The sequence below is a fragment of the Crocodylus siamensis genome, chromosome 7, assembly GCF_052110815.1.
Source record: "Crocodylus siamensis isolate JL-2025a chromosome 7, ASM5211081v1, whole genome shotgun sequence".
NCBI lineage: Eukaryota > Metazoa > Chordata > Crocodylia > Crocodylidae > Crocodylus > Crocodylus siamensis.
This window is the reverse complement of record NC_143401.1, coordinates 71237186-71254543: the sequence shown is the minus strand read 5'-3', so window position 1 is coordinate 71254543 and position 17358 is coordinate 71237186. Positions and strand designations below refer to the sequence as shown.

General features: G+C 44.2%; 1 protein-coding gene across 1 annotated transcript in view; it reads right to left on the bottom strand.

The window, feature by feature from the left end:
- Positions 1–17358, bottom strand: part of CFAP46 (cilia and flagella associated protein 46) — a 159419-nt gene that overhangs the window by 100939 nt on the left and 41122 nt on the right. The window contains exons 12-17 of the mRNA XM_090058073.1: positions 16364–16592; positions 12576–12696; positions 4488–4611; positions 2978–3108; positions 2072–2217; positions 1684–1817 (exon numbers count right to left, since the gene is read on the bottom strand). Of these exons, the coding sequence (XP_089914199.1) occupies positions 1684–1817; positions 2072–2217; positions 2978–3108; positions 4488–4611; positions 12576–12696; positions 16364–16592 (885 nt within the window). The remainder of the gene's footprint in view (positions 1–1683; positions 1818–2071; positions 2218–2977; positions 3109–4487; positions 4612–12575; positions 12697–16363; positions 16593–17358) is intronic.

Genomic DNA, 17358 nt, shown 5'->3' with positions numbered 1-17358 from the left:
AAAAGACAAAAAGGAGGACCTGAGCAATTACAGTCTCATTACTGCATGGGGAAAACTAAAGGGAACCAGGCATGTTTAGCTTAAAGAAAACACAATTAAGGGGAAACATTACAGTAGTCTCCAAATAATTGAAAGGCTGCACCTCTCTTGGTGCTGAGGGCAGGATGTGAAGCAGTGGTTTTGAGTTGCAGCTAGCACAGGGGTCGGCAAAATGCGCCCGTGGGCTGCATGTGGCCCGCCAGGCCATTTATCCAGCCTGTGGGGTCCCTAAAAAATTTAGAAAATTAATATTTTTCTGCCCCTGGCTACCTGTCATGCAGCCCCCAATGGCTTGCCAAAACTCAGTAAGCAGCCCTCTGCTCAAAATAATTGCCTGCCCCTGAGCTAGCAGATTTAGATAAGACATCAAGAAAAATGTCCCTGCTGTTAGAACAATAAGACAATGGAATAGATTGTCCAGGGAAGCTGTGAAGTCTCCTTCATTGGAGGTTTTCAAGAGGAGTCTGGATAAGTACTAGACCGGGGATGGTTAAGTATTCCTGCAGCGCATTAGACCTTAACGTCACTTCCAACGTTATGATTGTTTGAGCTATACTCACCCTCTCTCATCATTACTGTTGTAGGTTTTGTAATCTACTTCTGAAACCCACAATTAGGCATCCTGGATTTAAGATACCCAAAAGACTCTACGTCTTCTGAGATCTCAATTACCCATGACACCTCTGCTCCTAAAAACAATGCAACTATCCTATTTCACAGTGAGCTTCATGAACATAGGATAAAATGTTTTAAAACATGGCATTTGATTATGAAAATCAACACATGTAAATATGTCTGCCTTTACTTCCAAGTAAAACTCAGTAACTGTATCTTTCACTCTTTTCCATATAGAGACAAAAAAAATATCAGCACTTATAATTGTAGGTAACACAAAAAAAAAGAAAACTCTTCTAAGTACTACTCCTCATGTACTCCATTCAAATGAAGGGAACAGATTAGTTGTTTCAAATTGAGTTGTACATTACACATTATTTATACAATGGACGCTTAACCTTCAGCTCGTGGTGCTGTGTCATCTGGTCTGACAGCTCTGGAAATTTGGTGGTAGGGGAACAATAGCATCACTCTCCTCTTGCCATATCTCTGGACCTTTGGGGAGCCCTGGGCTCTGTGCACTAGATGGGGCACCTGATTCCAGCGTGCAGGGGGCCATAGGGGGTGATTCCAGGTCCCCAGAACTCAGCATATGGGGGTAGGAGGGGGCAGTTCTAGGTCCCTGGAAGCCAAATCCAGTGCACAGGGGGAGGGGCAGAAAGGAGTGGTGCTGGGCCCCAGGGCCTGATCTGGCCCACAGACAGGCCCCATGCCACTCATCTGGCCTGCAGGGCCAAAAGGTTGAGCACCGCTGATTTAGACACTTTAATATTATTATAGTGATTTAAGAGTTTTATATAGCTACATATAGTGTGAAATACGAAAGAAGCCAACTCAGAAACAGTCACCTGAAAACCTCTTTCTTTAGCTTCTCCTTTTTTCAATAGAACCTAGGCCTTTGAAAATGAACCATCCATATGGGATGGGTTTTACTTTAAGAGACAACAGCAATTTGAAACTATCTTCTGGATGTAATGAAACCAAATTTGCCACCATTTCCAGATCATCTTAGCAATTAAAGAAAAACACCTGTATGTTATCCATTCTTGATCCTGTTCAGGAAGTTTTGCAAGGTATCCTGGGGAATGCTGGCTTGTATCCTGAGGCAGGACAGCATGATCATTCAGTTGAACACCTTGTAATCTTAATAAATGAATAATTGCCTGAAAATGTACAGAAAAATATGACTATCTAACATCACACTTTCTTCAAAGCCTCAAATTGATATCACATGCAACAGTATAGTTCTGTCAAAACAGTGTAATGTAACCTACCAACAAAATTAAATTAAATCCTTAAATTTTTTCGGATGCTAAAGATGCTTCATTCCTTAAGATGGATATGTAATGGTCAAGTATATACAAAGCCAAGGCTAATGAGACAAAAAATGAATGTGACGGTTTTGTAATTTACTAACCTCTGCATTAATGAACCTTATTTCTGCTAATGTTCTAAGTAAGTCTTTTTCAAAAGAGAATGATTTAAGAGGCACAGATGATTCCAACTGCAAGCTGTCACCCTGATTATCATCCATCACAATTAGACTAGGTTTCTTCTTTTGCGCTAAAAGAAAGGAACCTTCAATTACTATTTGTATGATGTAAATCAGGAAGATTCTTCCACTTACTTCTCATATGAAAAAAAAATGTCTAGTTACTTTAAAACCCACAAGAGATACAATAAATTCACATTTACAATGACTTCCCTCAAAAACTTTCTTTGTTACAGTTTACTACAAGCCAGGCTACTTTCCTCCAGGATGGGGATGGATGAGAGACAAGGCTCACATACAGACATTCATTTCTATTGGTAAGAAATTAGTAGAAATTCTTACCACTAGAAAAACAAGTCTGGGAGCTGGAGCATAAGTAAGTTCAAGCTCCATGCTAGAGAGCTTCATAGGTGAACTCTCCAGGCAGGCAACACTAGAAGGTTGGTCCCTAGGCCACCCCTGCCCTTGGGAAAGCCCATTAATTGATAGTTTGCCCTCTCCCCTGTCGAAGTGGCCGTTGGCAGCTACTGAAAACAGAGTTACATACAGTATTAGGCAGCCTAATACTTCGCATATTAGTAAAATGATACACTACCCATTTTTGCAGACTCGTATAGGTAGGCCCTACTTTGTTTTATGAGAGACACTGGATATTTAATCATAAAAATATTTCACCTCAAAACAATTATTCTAATGATGTCAAAACAAATTTAAAATGAGCTAATTTGCAGTCTCTGACATTACATTGAATTTTTTTTCGATCACAGTAAAGCCAAACTACTGTACCATAAATATAGAATGCCAATTTTAAAATACAATGTATTGACTTACCCTTCATTGATTTTGGTACTTTCTTCAACTGAGTATCATCATATAAGAGACAGAATCTACATGCAGTCCGACACACATCCCAGACCTCTTGTTTCCGTGCAACTTTTGCCAGATCTGCCCAAAGACTAATTCTATCAACAAAAACATATACAAACAACTCCTTTTGTTAAATACATTTATTTCTTAGCATCTACATGAAAACTCAAGTTAATTAAAAATTAATATCAAAAAGATTTTTAGAATCCAGTAATGCTTGTCATCATTTCAGTATTATGAAATTTGATGTAATCTTTTTATCAACAGTAAATAAAATTTAGAAATCAGAGTACATGGTTTCATGTTAAAGTGCCGAAGAAGGAACCAAGTTATTGAAGTTATCTTATAAACTTAAAATCAAGAATAACATCTGCTTATGTAATGCTAGGGGAAAATAACATACTAAAGCCTGATTGTGATGTGGTCCTACTGTGTTGTGGCATAAGAATGCTGTGCATCTTTGCCCCTACCACCCTTTATGGTCACTAGGGACTTGCCTTGATTGAGCAACCAGGCTTCAAGGGAAGAATGAACAGGTTCATCAGGGTTGCCATTCCCTGGGCAAACAACTGAGTGGAAAGGGGACAAACGTGATGAAGGATGAGATAGGGAGAAAAGTCTTATGTTCTCCCATATGCCAGGCAATAAAGCTCAATGTGAGGGAAGGTGTGAAGTATACTGTATATAATTAATAGAAGCTATACACATGGCACACATCTTTAGAAATACAAATACATTTCTCTCTTCAATGTTGAATGCTTGTCTTTCAAGAAAAAGAATGATCTACCCTCTCACATAAACATGTATCCTAGTGTCTTGCAAGGTTACAAAAAGGGTGCAGACACACCAGAATTACTACAGAATAAACTAACCACACAACACACAAACCTACATCAGTACCAGAAAATGAGGAGTAACTATGCACTGATGTAAGTTAACCCTACATAAAAGCTGTGTGTCTGTTACCCTAGTTTTTCTTAACCTGGTGTAATTCAAACCGTCCTCCCTGCCATCTAGAGGCCAGGCACTGTAATAGTACCCAGTGTGGACAGCTGGCTTGGGGGAGAGTGGGGGCCTCATTACGTGCCCTTTCTGTGGAGTAAAGTCCAGAGTAAATTTCTTAGTAAAAATGGTGTTATATGCCCACACCCTAAAAGAGTTTGATAAAGCTTCACTTGCTCTTCCAGATCTTGATCCTGTGAGTTTGCCTTCATTTAAACACCTACTTATCCCATTAAATTCAATAGCAAGAGAGAGCACACGGTAAATACATTAACAATGAACCTACATCCACTTGAGTTAAACATGGTTTTAAATGCTTTGTAGTATTTGGATCAGAGAGCTCAGCACCTTACAAGACGGAGCCTCAGGTAATGCTGAAGTATAAACAATTGTACATTTCTTTTTGGCAACAACAAAAGCACTCATAAAAAGGGTAAAAAAAGAAACACAATCTCCTTTTTTTTGTCATTACCTTTCTTTGTCATTTCTATGTCCTAATCGTTTCAGATGTCCATCAGCTTTCTCCACACTTTTAATATGATGCTGTGCTTTTGCATGGAGATAACTTATTTTACTCCTACTTTTACCGGAGGAAACTTAAATGGGAAAAACAGAGCACAAGATAATTATAAAATACAGTACTGCATGCTTTATATCATGGAGTACCTTAATGATATAAATATTATAAACAGTAGCATGAATTAAAATAAGAAGTTACTCTGCATAAACAGTTCTGTTTAGAGCTAGTATTATAAATGAAATGTTCAGTGACTGTCATGCAACACTGCATTAGTAGGAGTGTTGCCAACAGATTGAGGGAAATTATTCTTCTCTATCTGGCACTGGTGAAGCCACATCTGGAGTATTGTGTCCAGTTTTGGACCTCCCACTACAAAAAGGATGTAGACAAATTGGGGAGAGTCCAGAAGAGGGCAATGAAAATAAGGGCTGAGGCATATGACTTAGGAGGAGAGGCTGAGGGAACTGGGCTTATTTAGTTTGGAGAAGAGAAGACTGAGGGGGGATTTAACACCTGAAGGGGTGTTCCAAAAAGGATGGAGCTAGACTGTTCTCAGTGGTGGCAGATGACACAACAAGAAGCTATTGTCTCAAGTTGCAGTAAGGGAAGCTTAAGTTAGATATAAGGAAAAACTCCTTTACGAGGAGTAAGTAAAGCACCAGAACACGATACCCAGAGAAGCTGTGGGATCTCCATCCTTAGAGGTTTTTTGCAGCAGCTCAAATACTAGCAGCACAAATTTGTGCTGGAGATTTGTGCCTCAGCACATGTGTCTGAACATACACTTTGGTGTGGGGCAAATTGTGTTATCTTGGAGCAAACTGACCCTCCCCAGCTCCTTCCAGATCTGCAGCCAGAGGGAGCTGGAGGTTGAGGCCAGCCCCTCTGCTGCCCCCAGCAGTATAAAAAGCTGCTCTGGTGAGCAGCTCAGGGCTACTTGACCTCAGGAGCTTCTGCAGCCTGGTCAGTTGATGTACTGGGACACTAGCCCTCTTGTGCCAGCTGGACTGCTGCAGCAGCCCTGACCTAGAGTGACCCCTGCACCTTCTACCTACTTACTGCAGCAGCCTGGCAGCAGGGGCTGCCGCCTGGCTGTGACTTGCTGCCACCTGTTACAGCTTTCGCCCCCTTGGGCCTGCAGCCCCATGTCTGCACACTTGCCAGACCTGGACAGGGATCACACGGCCACCTGGGCTCTGGTATAGGCACTGCAGCAGAGCTGCCTGCGCCTCTGAGCCAGCTGCCAGGAGGCCGTGGCTGCAGTTGACCTTTGTATGGCACTGTTGTCATGTCTTCTGGTGCTGCTGCTCTGCCATATAGGCAGCTATCGCCTGGAAGATGTGCTCACTGCAGTGACCTGTTTTGAAATGTCAAAGTGTGTCCTTCTGGCCCCAAATGGCCAGGAGGTCAGCCACCTCATCTCCCCTCCAGCTGGATCCCCAGTGCTGGCCCTGGGCGGGCTCCTCTGCATGAGTCCCTCCACTTGCCTCACTAGCAGAGATCCTGGTGTTCCCTGTTTAAAAATGGCAAATTCTCTGATAAAACCCCGCAAATTCTCTCATGAAAATATCCAAAATCTTTGTTCTCCCACAATTAAACTGAAGCACCACTATATATAAAAAGATCAGTTGGCCAATGTTTTATTCATATATTTACCATTTTAAAGCAATTTGGAAGCCTAACAGTGCCTCTGTCATCATCATCAAATGAACTGAATATATGTCTACATGTTGGCATTTGCTTTTGGTTTTTCTGTCATAGAAAAATCACAGCTGCCCCTGTCCCCTTCACTCACCAGGATGTGGGAAGAGCGGCAGCTGGACCCACAGCTGCTCTGTGGTGCTGAGCAGCAGATATGCCAGTGCCCTGCCCCTGCCCCTGCCCTTAACTCCCAACCCACAGCCCCACCAGTGCCCCTTGCTCCTGACCCGCAGCCCCTGCCTGCCCTCCGCTCACTCCCTCCCAGCAGCAGCTCTGTCCCAGCACCAGGACATGACTCCAGCTGCAGCTGGCCCATCCACTGCTTTGCGGCTGCGAGCAGTGCCAGGCCTTGCTGTTCTGTTCTCTGCACCTGTGCCCAGGCCCCAGCGACCCCCATGCCATTCCTGGGAAGCTCTTGACTGGGGCTCAGGGACTGGGCTGGGCAAGCCCCTCCCTTCCTGGCTTCCCCCTGTACAGGCTGCTCTAGGGGATCAGGGATGCTTAAGCCCAGCTCTGGTGGCCAATACTACCCAGAGCCCTCCCTCAACCCTGACCCCCACCTCTTGCTCACACACACCCCTGTTGCAATCTCTATCCCTTCATCCAACCCATCACACACCCAAGTGGTTCCTGGGACCAGGAGCCCCCCACCCCCCGAGACCAGGGCTGCACGTCCCAGCACTGGTGTGGGCATGGGACAGGGCTGCAGTGTGGCAATTGCCCTTGTGGCTATGGCTCCTGCCAGCAGGTGGCTGGGCATGCAGTGTGTGAAATTGGGGGGGAGGGGGATGTGGGATTTAAGAGGGGTGCGGAAGAGGTGTGGGAGGGAGGTTTGTTGGGGGTGGGAGGGTCTGTGGGGGGTGTGGGACATGTTGGGGGTTTATTGGTGGATTGTGGGGGTTCATGGGTGTGAGGTTTGTAAGTGGGTAGGTGGGGGGGCTTGGGAAGGTTGTGACATGCCCACCCCCCCCCACACAGTGTGCTGCAGCACCCTCCCCCACAACAGCACCCAGCATCAGGTCCTTGGGGTTCTCACGACAGGCAGAGCCCCCTTGGCAGTGCTTTGTATCACCTGAGACCCAGGGGCTATAATGGTGTACAGAGCCAACCCCACCCACTGGCCTGTACCTTCACACAGAACCAGTCCAGTTCCTACCACCACGCAGGGCTCCCAGCACTGCATGCAGGAGCCATGCACCATTGGGCCGGGCCAGCTCCTGCCTGTGTGGTGGGCACATGGAGACAGAAGCCAGCCTGGTCAGATGGTGCACAGCTCATATAGTGCCAGGAACCTTGGGTAGCAGCAGGAGCGGTCCTACATGAAGGCGTGTGCCAGTGGGTCAGGTTGGCTCTGTGCACCATGTGTAGTCCCCAGGTCTCAGGCAGTGCTGTGAGCCACCAGGGGGCTCTGCCTGCCATGGGCCACAAGCATCCTGAGGGCCTGCTGCTGGCTGATGCTGCCAGGGGTGACGGAGGCTGTGTGCCCTGGAGGCAGGCGAGGGACCCACCCCTTCCCCACAATCCCTCCACCCCCATGTCAATGCTTACTGGGGACAGAGCTTGGGTCCCAGGCAGCTCTGGGACACTGCTACAAGCTTTGCCCCGCTTCTGTTTGCGCCAGCATGCTGAGGCAGGGTGGTAAAGTGTCTCTTCGGAGGTTGCTTCAGGGCATGCTCCAGGAGTGTGCCTTGTGCCACCTTTTTTAGCATGGTTTTTGAGGGGTTTTTTTGATACTGAGATGTCCCAGTATCAAACTTAGAGGCCACGCTGCAAATATGCAGCATGAGGAACATTTTTTTGTTCCTAGCGTGCCTCCTGCAGCTTCTCAAATTGCTTTGAGACACTGCAACAGGCATGTGCTTGCTTATCTGGATGCGGCCTCTAAGGGTAGACAAAGCCTTGGCTAGAATGATATATTTAGGGATGGTCCTGCTTTGAGGATTTTAGGACCAGATGACCTCCCCAGGTCCCTTTCAACCCTAATTTTCTATCATTTTATGATTTAATACATCTTAGCTAAAATAAATTTATCTATAGTAGAAGACCCTAACTCTTGAGGCATAGGACTTTATTTGGGTTATTTTGGGTTCTTCTTGGAATTAAAATACCATCTTTGAAAACTTACAGTTAAAACAATCCATGTGCATTTTCAGTGACAAGAAAATATGCTGATTCAAAATTAATGTCTGACACACTTCTCATTTGGCTTTATTAATGTTTAGAGCTTCCTTGAAAAAATAATAATTCTGCACTCAGACAAGTTGGACTGCAATGGGTATAACAAATGATCTCTATCTGCTTGTCTGTAGCATACTTGCAGCAAGACTTTCTGTACTGACATCATTAGGCACGGGATCATATCTGAGCCATAAAACATTTGGACCATTACTTCAAGGAAGGACCAATACAGCTACCGAAGAGAAGCAATTCAGTAATTGAAGAAAATTAAATTCTGGTTGCTCTTTAAAATAAAAGAATTATATATAGGTCTATGTTTCTGGCAATGAAAAATAAATAAGCTGTTGCTATCAGATAAAAGCCTGAGGGGAAACTTATCTTCTAAATATATATCATGACTCACAACTTGTACAATCTATAAAAACTGAACACCGATCCAGACAAGGGTTGTACAAAATATTGTGAAGGCACAGTTTGTTCAGTATCAGAATCTAAGCCTCTGCTATGATTAATCAACAAAAAATACAGCCATGCAGGCACAGAAATATTAGACAAGAAATCAACTGAAACTGATATGTGGAAGAGAAGTTGGGCCCCCAGGTGGAAAATGGCTCCAGTGATGTAAGAATGTCAAAGAGATTATTTCTGCAGTATAATGACAAGACAGAAATGCTTTGTACTAAAGTACAAGTAACTTGATGTGGCTGTCCTGGAAATTCGATAAGGCAGAACACTGACTTCAGTCTATGGTTGCTGATGTAACCCAGACTGAATAAATTTTAATTTGATCCTCAAGCAATATACCAAGAAAAAAACAGAAAGAAATATCTGAACATGGGCATTCTTGACATATACATAAGGACAGATTAAATACTAATGTTAAATAAGAAGGAAAAAAGGATATTCCCTTAAGAACTTTATAAATGCATGCATTTGATTTGGAACTAATTTACTTGTAAAGAAATTACTCATGAGTAAATGCTCCTGGGCAGGTGTCTACACATGCAGGGACATGGGAGCAGATTTGCTGCTCCCAGCAGCAAACTGCTCCCACTTCCGGTGGCTCTGCAATGGGCCCATGCCACCACCGGGGGAAGCTTGATGCTCTGGCTGCAGACCATCTTGAAAAAGCAGCCCCACTCCTTGCTTCCTGGCTAGCCACTTCCCAGGGCAGGAGCAGCGTGCACAGCACAAGGGCAGTACACAGCAACCGTCTCATCATCATCATCATCACTGTCTCTGCCTCCCAGCGCCATGGCTGCTCCAGTCCCTGCTCCTGGCAGCAATGCCCAGCACCCCAAGCTCCTGCTGGCCACTCCATTGGCCCCCCCAGCCCACTGCACTGACTGCTGTCTGGCCCATGGCCATCTAGGCCCTACTAGCTTCCCTATGTGCAGAGACTGTGTGCCCAGCCACACCATCCCAGGGTTGCTGCTGCTGCTGCTGCACAGCTGCCACCTAGATCCTGTCCTGCTGGCTGGACCCCGGCAGGGATGCTGATGATGTGCTTTCTGCACACTACCACTGGGTCCACTCTTGCCCTCCTAGAAGTTCAGCCCCGCTGATTTTGGGCCCACTGTGCCAGCCAGGACTGGTGGCTGCATGTCATTCAGCAGATCTGGGATGACAAACAGTAGTTAGAGGTATTCAGGATGACCTGGGTCACCTTCCTGGACCTCCTGAAGCAGTTCCATCCACACCTAGAGTGGCAGGACACTGCCATGCAGTAGCTCCTCCCTGCAAACACCTGGCTGACCTTCACCCTGCTCAAGCTGGCCATGCCTGCCAGCCTCTGTTATGTGGGCCATCTCTTTGGCATGGGCAAGGCCACTGCCAGAAAGGCTGTCCTGGAGGTGCACAGAGCAGTCCAGGATGTGCTGGGACACATGGTGCTCCAGGTGCATGACCCCCTGACAGTGGTGACGAGGTTCTGTGCCCTGGGATTCCCGCAGTGCATCAGGACCCTAGATGGGACCAACATCACTGCCACCTGCCTGCTTCACAGCGACTGCCCCTAGTATAGCCAGAGGGGCTTTCACTTTGTTGTGCTCCAGGCCATCATCGACCACTGCAGTGTCTTCACGAATGTGAGCACCTGTATGCTGCATAACATCTGTGAAGCCTGAGACAAGCTGTTTCACAAGGCCTGGGAGAAGGAGGTGCAGTGGGTGGAGGATGCCTGGCATCAGGAGCACCAGCTGCGGCAGCAGTGACACCGACAGGACCCCCACAGAGGCCCTGGTCCAGCAGGGGCCAAGGGCACTGGGTGCAAAAGGCACTGGCTGACCACCTCTTCCTGCACCCCCTGCTGTAGCCGACCTGGACAGCTGCCCACAGATTTTCCACACCCCTATCCACCCCCAGCACCACACTTACTACAGACATACCTCAGCATAACACTTTTTATTCCCTTCACATCAAACAGACCCCCTGTTTTCCCCTCCCCAGCACAGCTCCTCCACCACTCACCCCACCCACGAACAATATAATACCCTTTTCCCCATGAAAACTATTTACAACAATGTGGTAGTTTGTGTGAGTGCCCTCCAGGGATGGCTGGCCATGGGGTGGGGACACCTAGGGGCAGAACCCGGGGACAGGCGGTGTGCACCCTGTTCTGTGGCCATTCCTCCGTAAGCGCACACACCTCAGCAAACCTGGCGGGTGCGGGACTCGCCCAGGGGAGACTGCAGCCACTGGTCCCCCAGCACAAGTTGCTCCCCTTCTGGCAGCCAGTGCCCAGGGCCAAAAGGGCCAGCGCAGTCCCGGGCCCACTGCAGGCAGCTGACCTAAAGCTCCTTCTCCTAAAGAACCAAAAGGAAGTGCCACAGCCAACCCCCAGCAGCATGCTCAGAGCCTGTAGGTGCTGTGGGGCACCACCCCTAAGCATGGCTCTGTCTTGCACTGTGCCCCTACACTGGGCACTGTAAGCAGCTATCCAGGCCCAGCAGCACAAGAACAATCACACAGAGAACTGGTTTGGGAGCCCAGATGGCCTCATCATTGCCCACGCCACACTTCCACCCGGGGCCCCAACTAGTCCAGCTGTGGGAAGAGGGAGCTGGCTCCAGTGGCCAGGAGCTGCCTGCAACTAGGCCTGGCAGGAACCTGAAACAGCCTGTAGGCTGGACAGCATGGTCCTAGCAGCTGTGCAGCACTGCAGTGCCAGGCAGTGGCACTGGAGTGCATGCAGGCTGGCACAGCTGGCCTGTGCAGGCGTACATAGTGGCATGGTATGGCCTCAGGCTGCCTGCATGGGCCTCAGGGCTCACTGTGCTTGCAGGTTTTTAAGGGCCTGGGCCTGGGAAAGGCAAAGAGGCTCCCAGCCCTGGAGTCCTAGGGCTAGGCTGAGGCTGGCACCCTACTGGCAGTGCTGACCAGGAGTAAATTTGCTCCCGGTTGGCATCAACATGTGTGTTACTGTGCAATAACTACTCGCAAGTAAATCTGGTACTTACATTTGCAGGTAGCAAATTTACTTGCAAGTAGCAATTTTTACTGTGCAATAAGCATGTGAATATGTAGCCGCATACACTTACTGCACAGTAAACTATGCTACTGCACAGTAGAGTCTCTCATTATTATTTATCTAGCTAAATATATGGTACCAATTAATGCAGTTATTCTCAACCACACTGCTAGGGCACCCAGAGGTGCTGTAAGATCCCTTCAAGGGTGCCACAAGATGTGAGGAGATAAGCAAGGTGTGAAGAGATAAAGTGCAGTCTCAGGCTCATTCCCTGCCTCATTGTTCATCCACCTCCTACTGCCGGCTCCTCCACAAAGAAGAAAGCACTGTGAGAGAACAGTTTTTTAAATGCTTGTTGCTCAATTTCCAAGAGTTGTGGGAGGGTTCCTTGAGTCAAAGAAAGTTGAGAACTCCTGCATTAGTGTAATAGTTGGATATCTAGAGCAACTGGCAAATAACAATTAGCAATAATACATCAAATACATTATTATGCAAGCTCAATTTGTCACTGTAGGTCCAAAGAACACAGCCTTTGGAAGTTAATGTGAATTTTATCACCTACGTCAATGAGACCAGCATTTAACACAGAATAAAGTCATCTAGAAACTGTCACTTGCTATTATGACCAAACAAACTTTTAGACCATAAAAATTATAGGCATGCATCCTACCTTTTTGTCACAGTAAACATACCTTGGGCCTCATTTTCACTATCAAGGACTATTTGAAATGCATCAGGAGCTAGTGCAAGACCTGCATTTACCAGAAGAGACCGCTTTTTCCTCACACTGTCTTTCAGCTTCCCCTTTTTAGCCTAAAAAGAAGGGGCAATTTTTATGGACATATTCACAACTGTTAAATGAAAACATTGGTAGCAATTTAATTGGTGTTTTTGTATTTCATTCACTAAATACATCATGGTTCAAACTGCAGAATTATGCACTGCATAGGAAATATTTTAAAAAACCAAACACCTTATACACTATTTACAATGTTGCAGCTGAGCTGGAGATACTGACCATGGAATCTTAGTTCTTAATATAAGTATCTCAAGAGTAACTCAGGCCAAATACAGCTAGCTATACAGTAACAAAATTAATATTAATATCTTTTAATTTACTCTTTATTTCTCTTGGTATGAACTGTCACTATGATACATTCTCAAAAATAAAAAATCAAAGTGTTGATTCAAAGAAAACAAAAAAGTTATTTTTAGTTTTGACCACATACAACTGAGAATGTACAACTTCTTAACCAAAATAACTTCAGCCAGACAAGCTGTGGAACAAATGCAACTTATTTGTTCTAAAACAGATCTGATGATGCAGAGAGGAAAAAGAAAGGTAGTTAATGAACAAGTACTCTACCCTCTTCAAGCCAGAGGAATCCCTCCACACAAATCATTCAGAACTGGTATTCTGCAGGACTCAGAGGCCATGGCTTGCCAAATGATCAAGGCAGCATGCTCTTCCGGGAAAATTCTTGTATTATTTATGACTGTGACAATCAAATATTATTTTCAGCTTCTACTCCATGCACAGAGAGTAACTGTGCACCTGGCTCAGCAGCAGCATACAATGCCTTCTGAAATTGCTAGAGCTGAAAGCTTATCACTGACTTGTCCTAAAGATTACATTTGTGATCCACTTGCAGTTACTTAGAACTGACTTTTAGGTTTCAAGACTACCTCTGGCTGAGGTAATCACTTAACTTCTGAGAGTATCCCTAATCAATGCACTTACCTCCCAAGCTGATAATACAAGCACTGTTACAAGTTCCCTTTCAACTATAATGCAGCCTAGCAGACAGCATGTTCTCTGACTAGAAGCAAACATACACCACAGTAGAATGAGAAACAACACAATGTGTGTGTCCACGTTCATTAATGTGCCGTAGTTATTGCGTATTAAGTTTAGTACTTAGCTAACCAAGTATTAAATCAATGGGCAGTAACTTGCACTACTGCACAGCAGCAGCAGCGCACTAGTTTTTTTGTGCTGCTTACTGTGCAGTAGCCTAGTATAGTAGCATGTTTTTTGCTGGGCATGCTACTGCACAGCATTATTAGGTTCCCGCACAGTTAGCATCTCATGTAGATGCATTCCGTCTAACATGAAGTACAGGACTAAAAGCAACCTGTTCTTGTCTTCTAACTAAACTCTTTATAGTCACTTTCAGTTTGTTTTTACGCAGGTCATTTCTGTTTTAATTTCTGCACTTAAGCTTTATGTAATTATGATGGTTAGGTGGCTGATCCAAATAGAGTGTGTGGTAAGTGCTACAGCTTACCAGAATCCAAACAAACTCCTTAGGGTCTGAGTTACAGGAAACCCTTGCTATTCATGGGTTTGGCATTCGCATTTTCAAATATTCGCGAATGCTGAACCTGCATCTTAAATACATTTGCAGGAGCTCCTCGGGAGCTCTGTGCTTGCCACGGATGAGCTCCCAGCACCACCGTGCCACCCCACTCTCCTCTCTAGCCGCCAGGGGCACTGCGTTCCTTATTCATGGATTTTGCTATTTGTGGGGATCTCAAGAACATATCGCCTCATGAATGGCGAGGGTCGCCTCTATATGGCCACAGACCCTTTGTTTTAGTCAATTGTCCCTTGCAATACAACGTGAAATGTTTGCAGAGACCCAATCATACATGTTTGGGGTACACTTTTGTAAAAGAATTCTGTGAGAACAGAGAAGCTTAATATTCCTTTACTTAAAAATGAAACAATTTAAGCTTATAGCCTTAGCCAACTATTTACCTCTGTAACTCAATGCAAAATTTTCAGGCTGTGAAGTGTGACCATAACACACAGAAGTTGGCTGAGATACATGAGAGTGACAAAACACTAAGCCTATCTGAAAAAGTAAGTATTGACACCAATGACTTATATAAGTTAGGGTGACTCAAGATAGAACATGGGAGTGGGACAGTATGCTATATGAATTTGTAAAATATACTGACTCCTGTAATAGTAGGTTGGGTTGGGAGGGTCCTGAGAATGTCATCTAGTTCAGTCTCTTGTTCAAGGCAGAATAGCCCCTAACTAAACAATCACATATATGAGACTCCATATGATATTCAATAGTTCCTGGCCACGTCTACATGAGACACTGACTGAGCAGTCATTACTGCTCGGACACTCAGTATTTGTATAAACAAGTATTAAATGACTGTGCAGTAACTTGAGTTACTGCGCAGTAGCACTGACAAACACCTTTTTCATGATACTACTGTGCAGTAGCTTAATACTACTGTGTAGTAGTGTCATGTTACAGTTGCTGCCGTACAACACTTCTGTGCAGTAGTATCGGGCTACTGCGTAGTCAGTGTCTCATGTAGGTACGGCCCCTCGGTCTCAAATGCTACTTTTTGGGTGTGTCTACATGTGCCCCTATGATACTGTTGTTATTGTGTTGTGCCAGTGGCACACGGTTATTCTTAGTTGCTACATTGTTGTAGCAATGTGTTATAGCAATGGAGAGTGTTGCTATGCTGACATAGCTGCGGCATCACGGTTCGTGCCCACCAATGCTATGTTGCCATAGCATGTTGCGATGGAGATGTAGAGTCTTGTGTAGATGCACCCTTTTTTCCCTAGCCAGCCACAGTTATGTTTCTAATATTCTCCTCAGGAAAAATCACAAGTATTTGGGTCAGTCTGATTTTAGAAGCATTTCTCTTCACTTTTACATGTTTTTATAAAACTGATTTACTCCCATTTGTATTTTGAACTATATAGACAAAAAACATGATAAAAAGTATAATATCTGATTTTTAAGGATCAATTGGTTTTTAACATCATAAAAGTTTTAAATTTTTTTTTGATTCTTTAGTAAAATAATGAATTAAAGGTTATTTATGAACTTTAGAAAGCAGTAAGAATGTTATTGAGTATAAAATGGATGAACACATATTTTACGTAGCAAACAACAGAGACTTCTAATATGGTGTTATGTTGGGGTGCTGAATTCTCTGTTTTGGTATGAGTTAAAAATCCTGATGTTATCTTATAGTGGTTCAAACCTATTAGCAGTGACATTATGTGTCATCAGAGGGAAAACTGCACAAGTTTTATCTTTTATCTATTATCAACCATCTCTTCTGCTGTTCATCATGTATAGATATGGGTACATATGGGATGGAATAGTATCACTATGTAGATATGTAAGCTTATATATAATTTCCTATTGACCCTACCAGTTTGGTCTCTGCCCTAAACTAGTACTTGGAGAATATTACCACCTGGATGCATCACAACTGGCTCACTTTCCTTTGAGTATTGTTAGTAGAGATGTATGCTTGTAAAACTTTTAACAAAGAATGCTTATGGATATTATTCACAAAGACATATTCTAAATAACTTAGAAGCCTTGTATCTGAGGGTATGCAATTTAAACAATTATGCAAAATTATTCCTTTTGGCAGAATTCAAAGACAAAGTTGATATATCAATTACTTAAATTATTTTTAACACTACCTGTTCAATCATCATAACTGCTTGATCCTCCAGGCGTTCAGGTGATTTGTACAACATAGTGCATAAATGAAGACGATTGAAAGCCATTTTGAGAAGTTCTTGATATTGTCCATTGTTATCCAGATATATAGCCTTCTTCAAATGTTCCATGGCAGCCTCTATTCTATCTCCATTTTCTTCAATGCGAGCAATTTCCATATGAACTTGGCAACGTAACAAAATCAACAAGCTACAAAACAGGGAAATTTTAAATGTGAGCTGTTTTAACAGTTCAAGATAAAACTGTCTGAAAATCATCTGAAAATGTGGCTGAAAAAGGTAGAGACATAATGCATGTAGACAGACATCTTTTTTACTCAACAACACTGGTCTTCATATTTTTAAGTCATACCTGTATACTGAAGTAACTAAAAACTTTTTTAAATTTGTTTTTTAATAGAGAAGTAGGCCTAGAAGGGACCTCTAGAGGTCACCTAGTTCAACCCCCTGCCTGAGCCAGGATCATCCCTATCCGAACTATGTCATACAACCATCACTTAAACTCTACATAAAACTATCCTCAACCCTGACACAATATAGACCTAATACCCTAACTTGCCACAGGTAAAGCAAGGAAACCACAGCAGCCAGTGTCCTGCTGCTATAAAATGTCAATACAGTTGTCAACTATTACAATTAAATCCCATTTGCACTGCAGGAACCAATATCACTAAGAGAAACCTGTACAATCTTGAATTTCTTTTTGTATATTGGAGTTCCCTCTGGTTCACTGGTAAAATCCTTGTCTACTAGGGCTGTGTGAAATTTTGCCGGCTGTTTCGTTTTGACGCTGTTTCTGCTTGTTTTGAGCTAAAAACAGTGAAAGCGAAACAAAACGAAGGGCTTCGAAACAGCCCCCAAATGAAATGAGGGCAGTTGAAATGCTTCAAAAGCTTAAAAATGTTTTGAATTTCAAAGCTCAAGCTGGACTTGCCTACAGGGAAACAGAAAGTAAG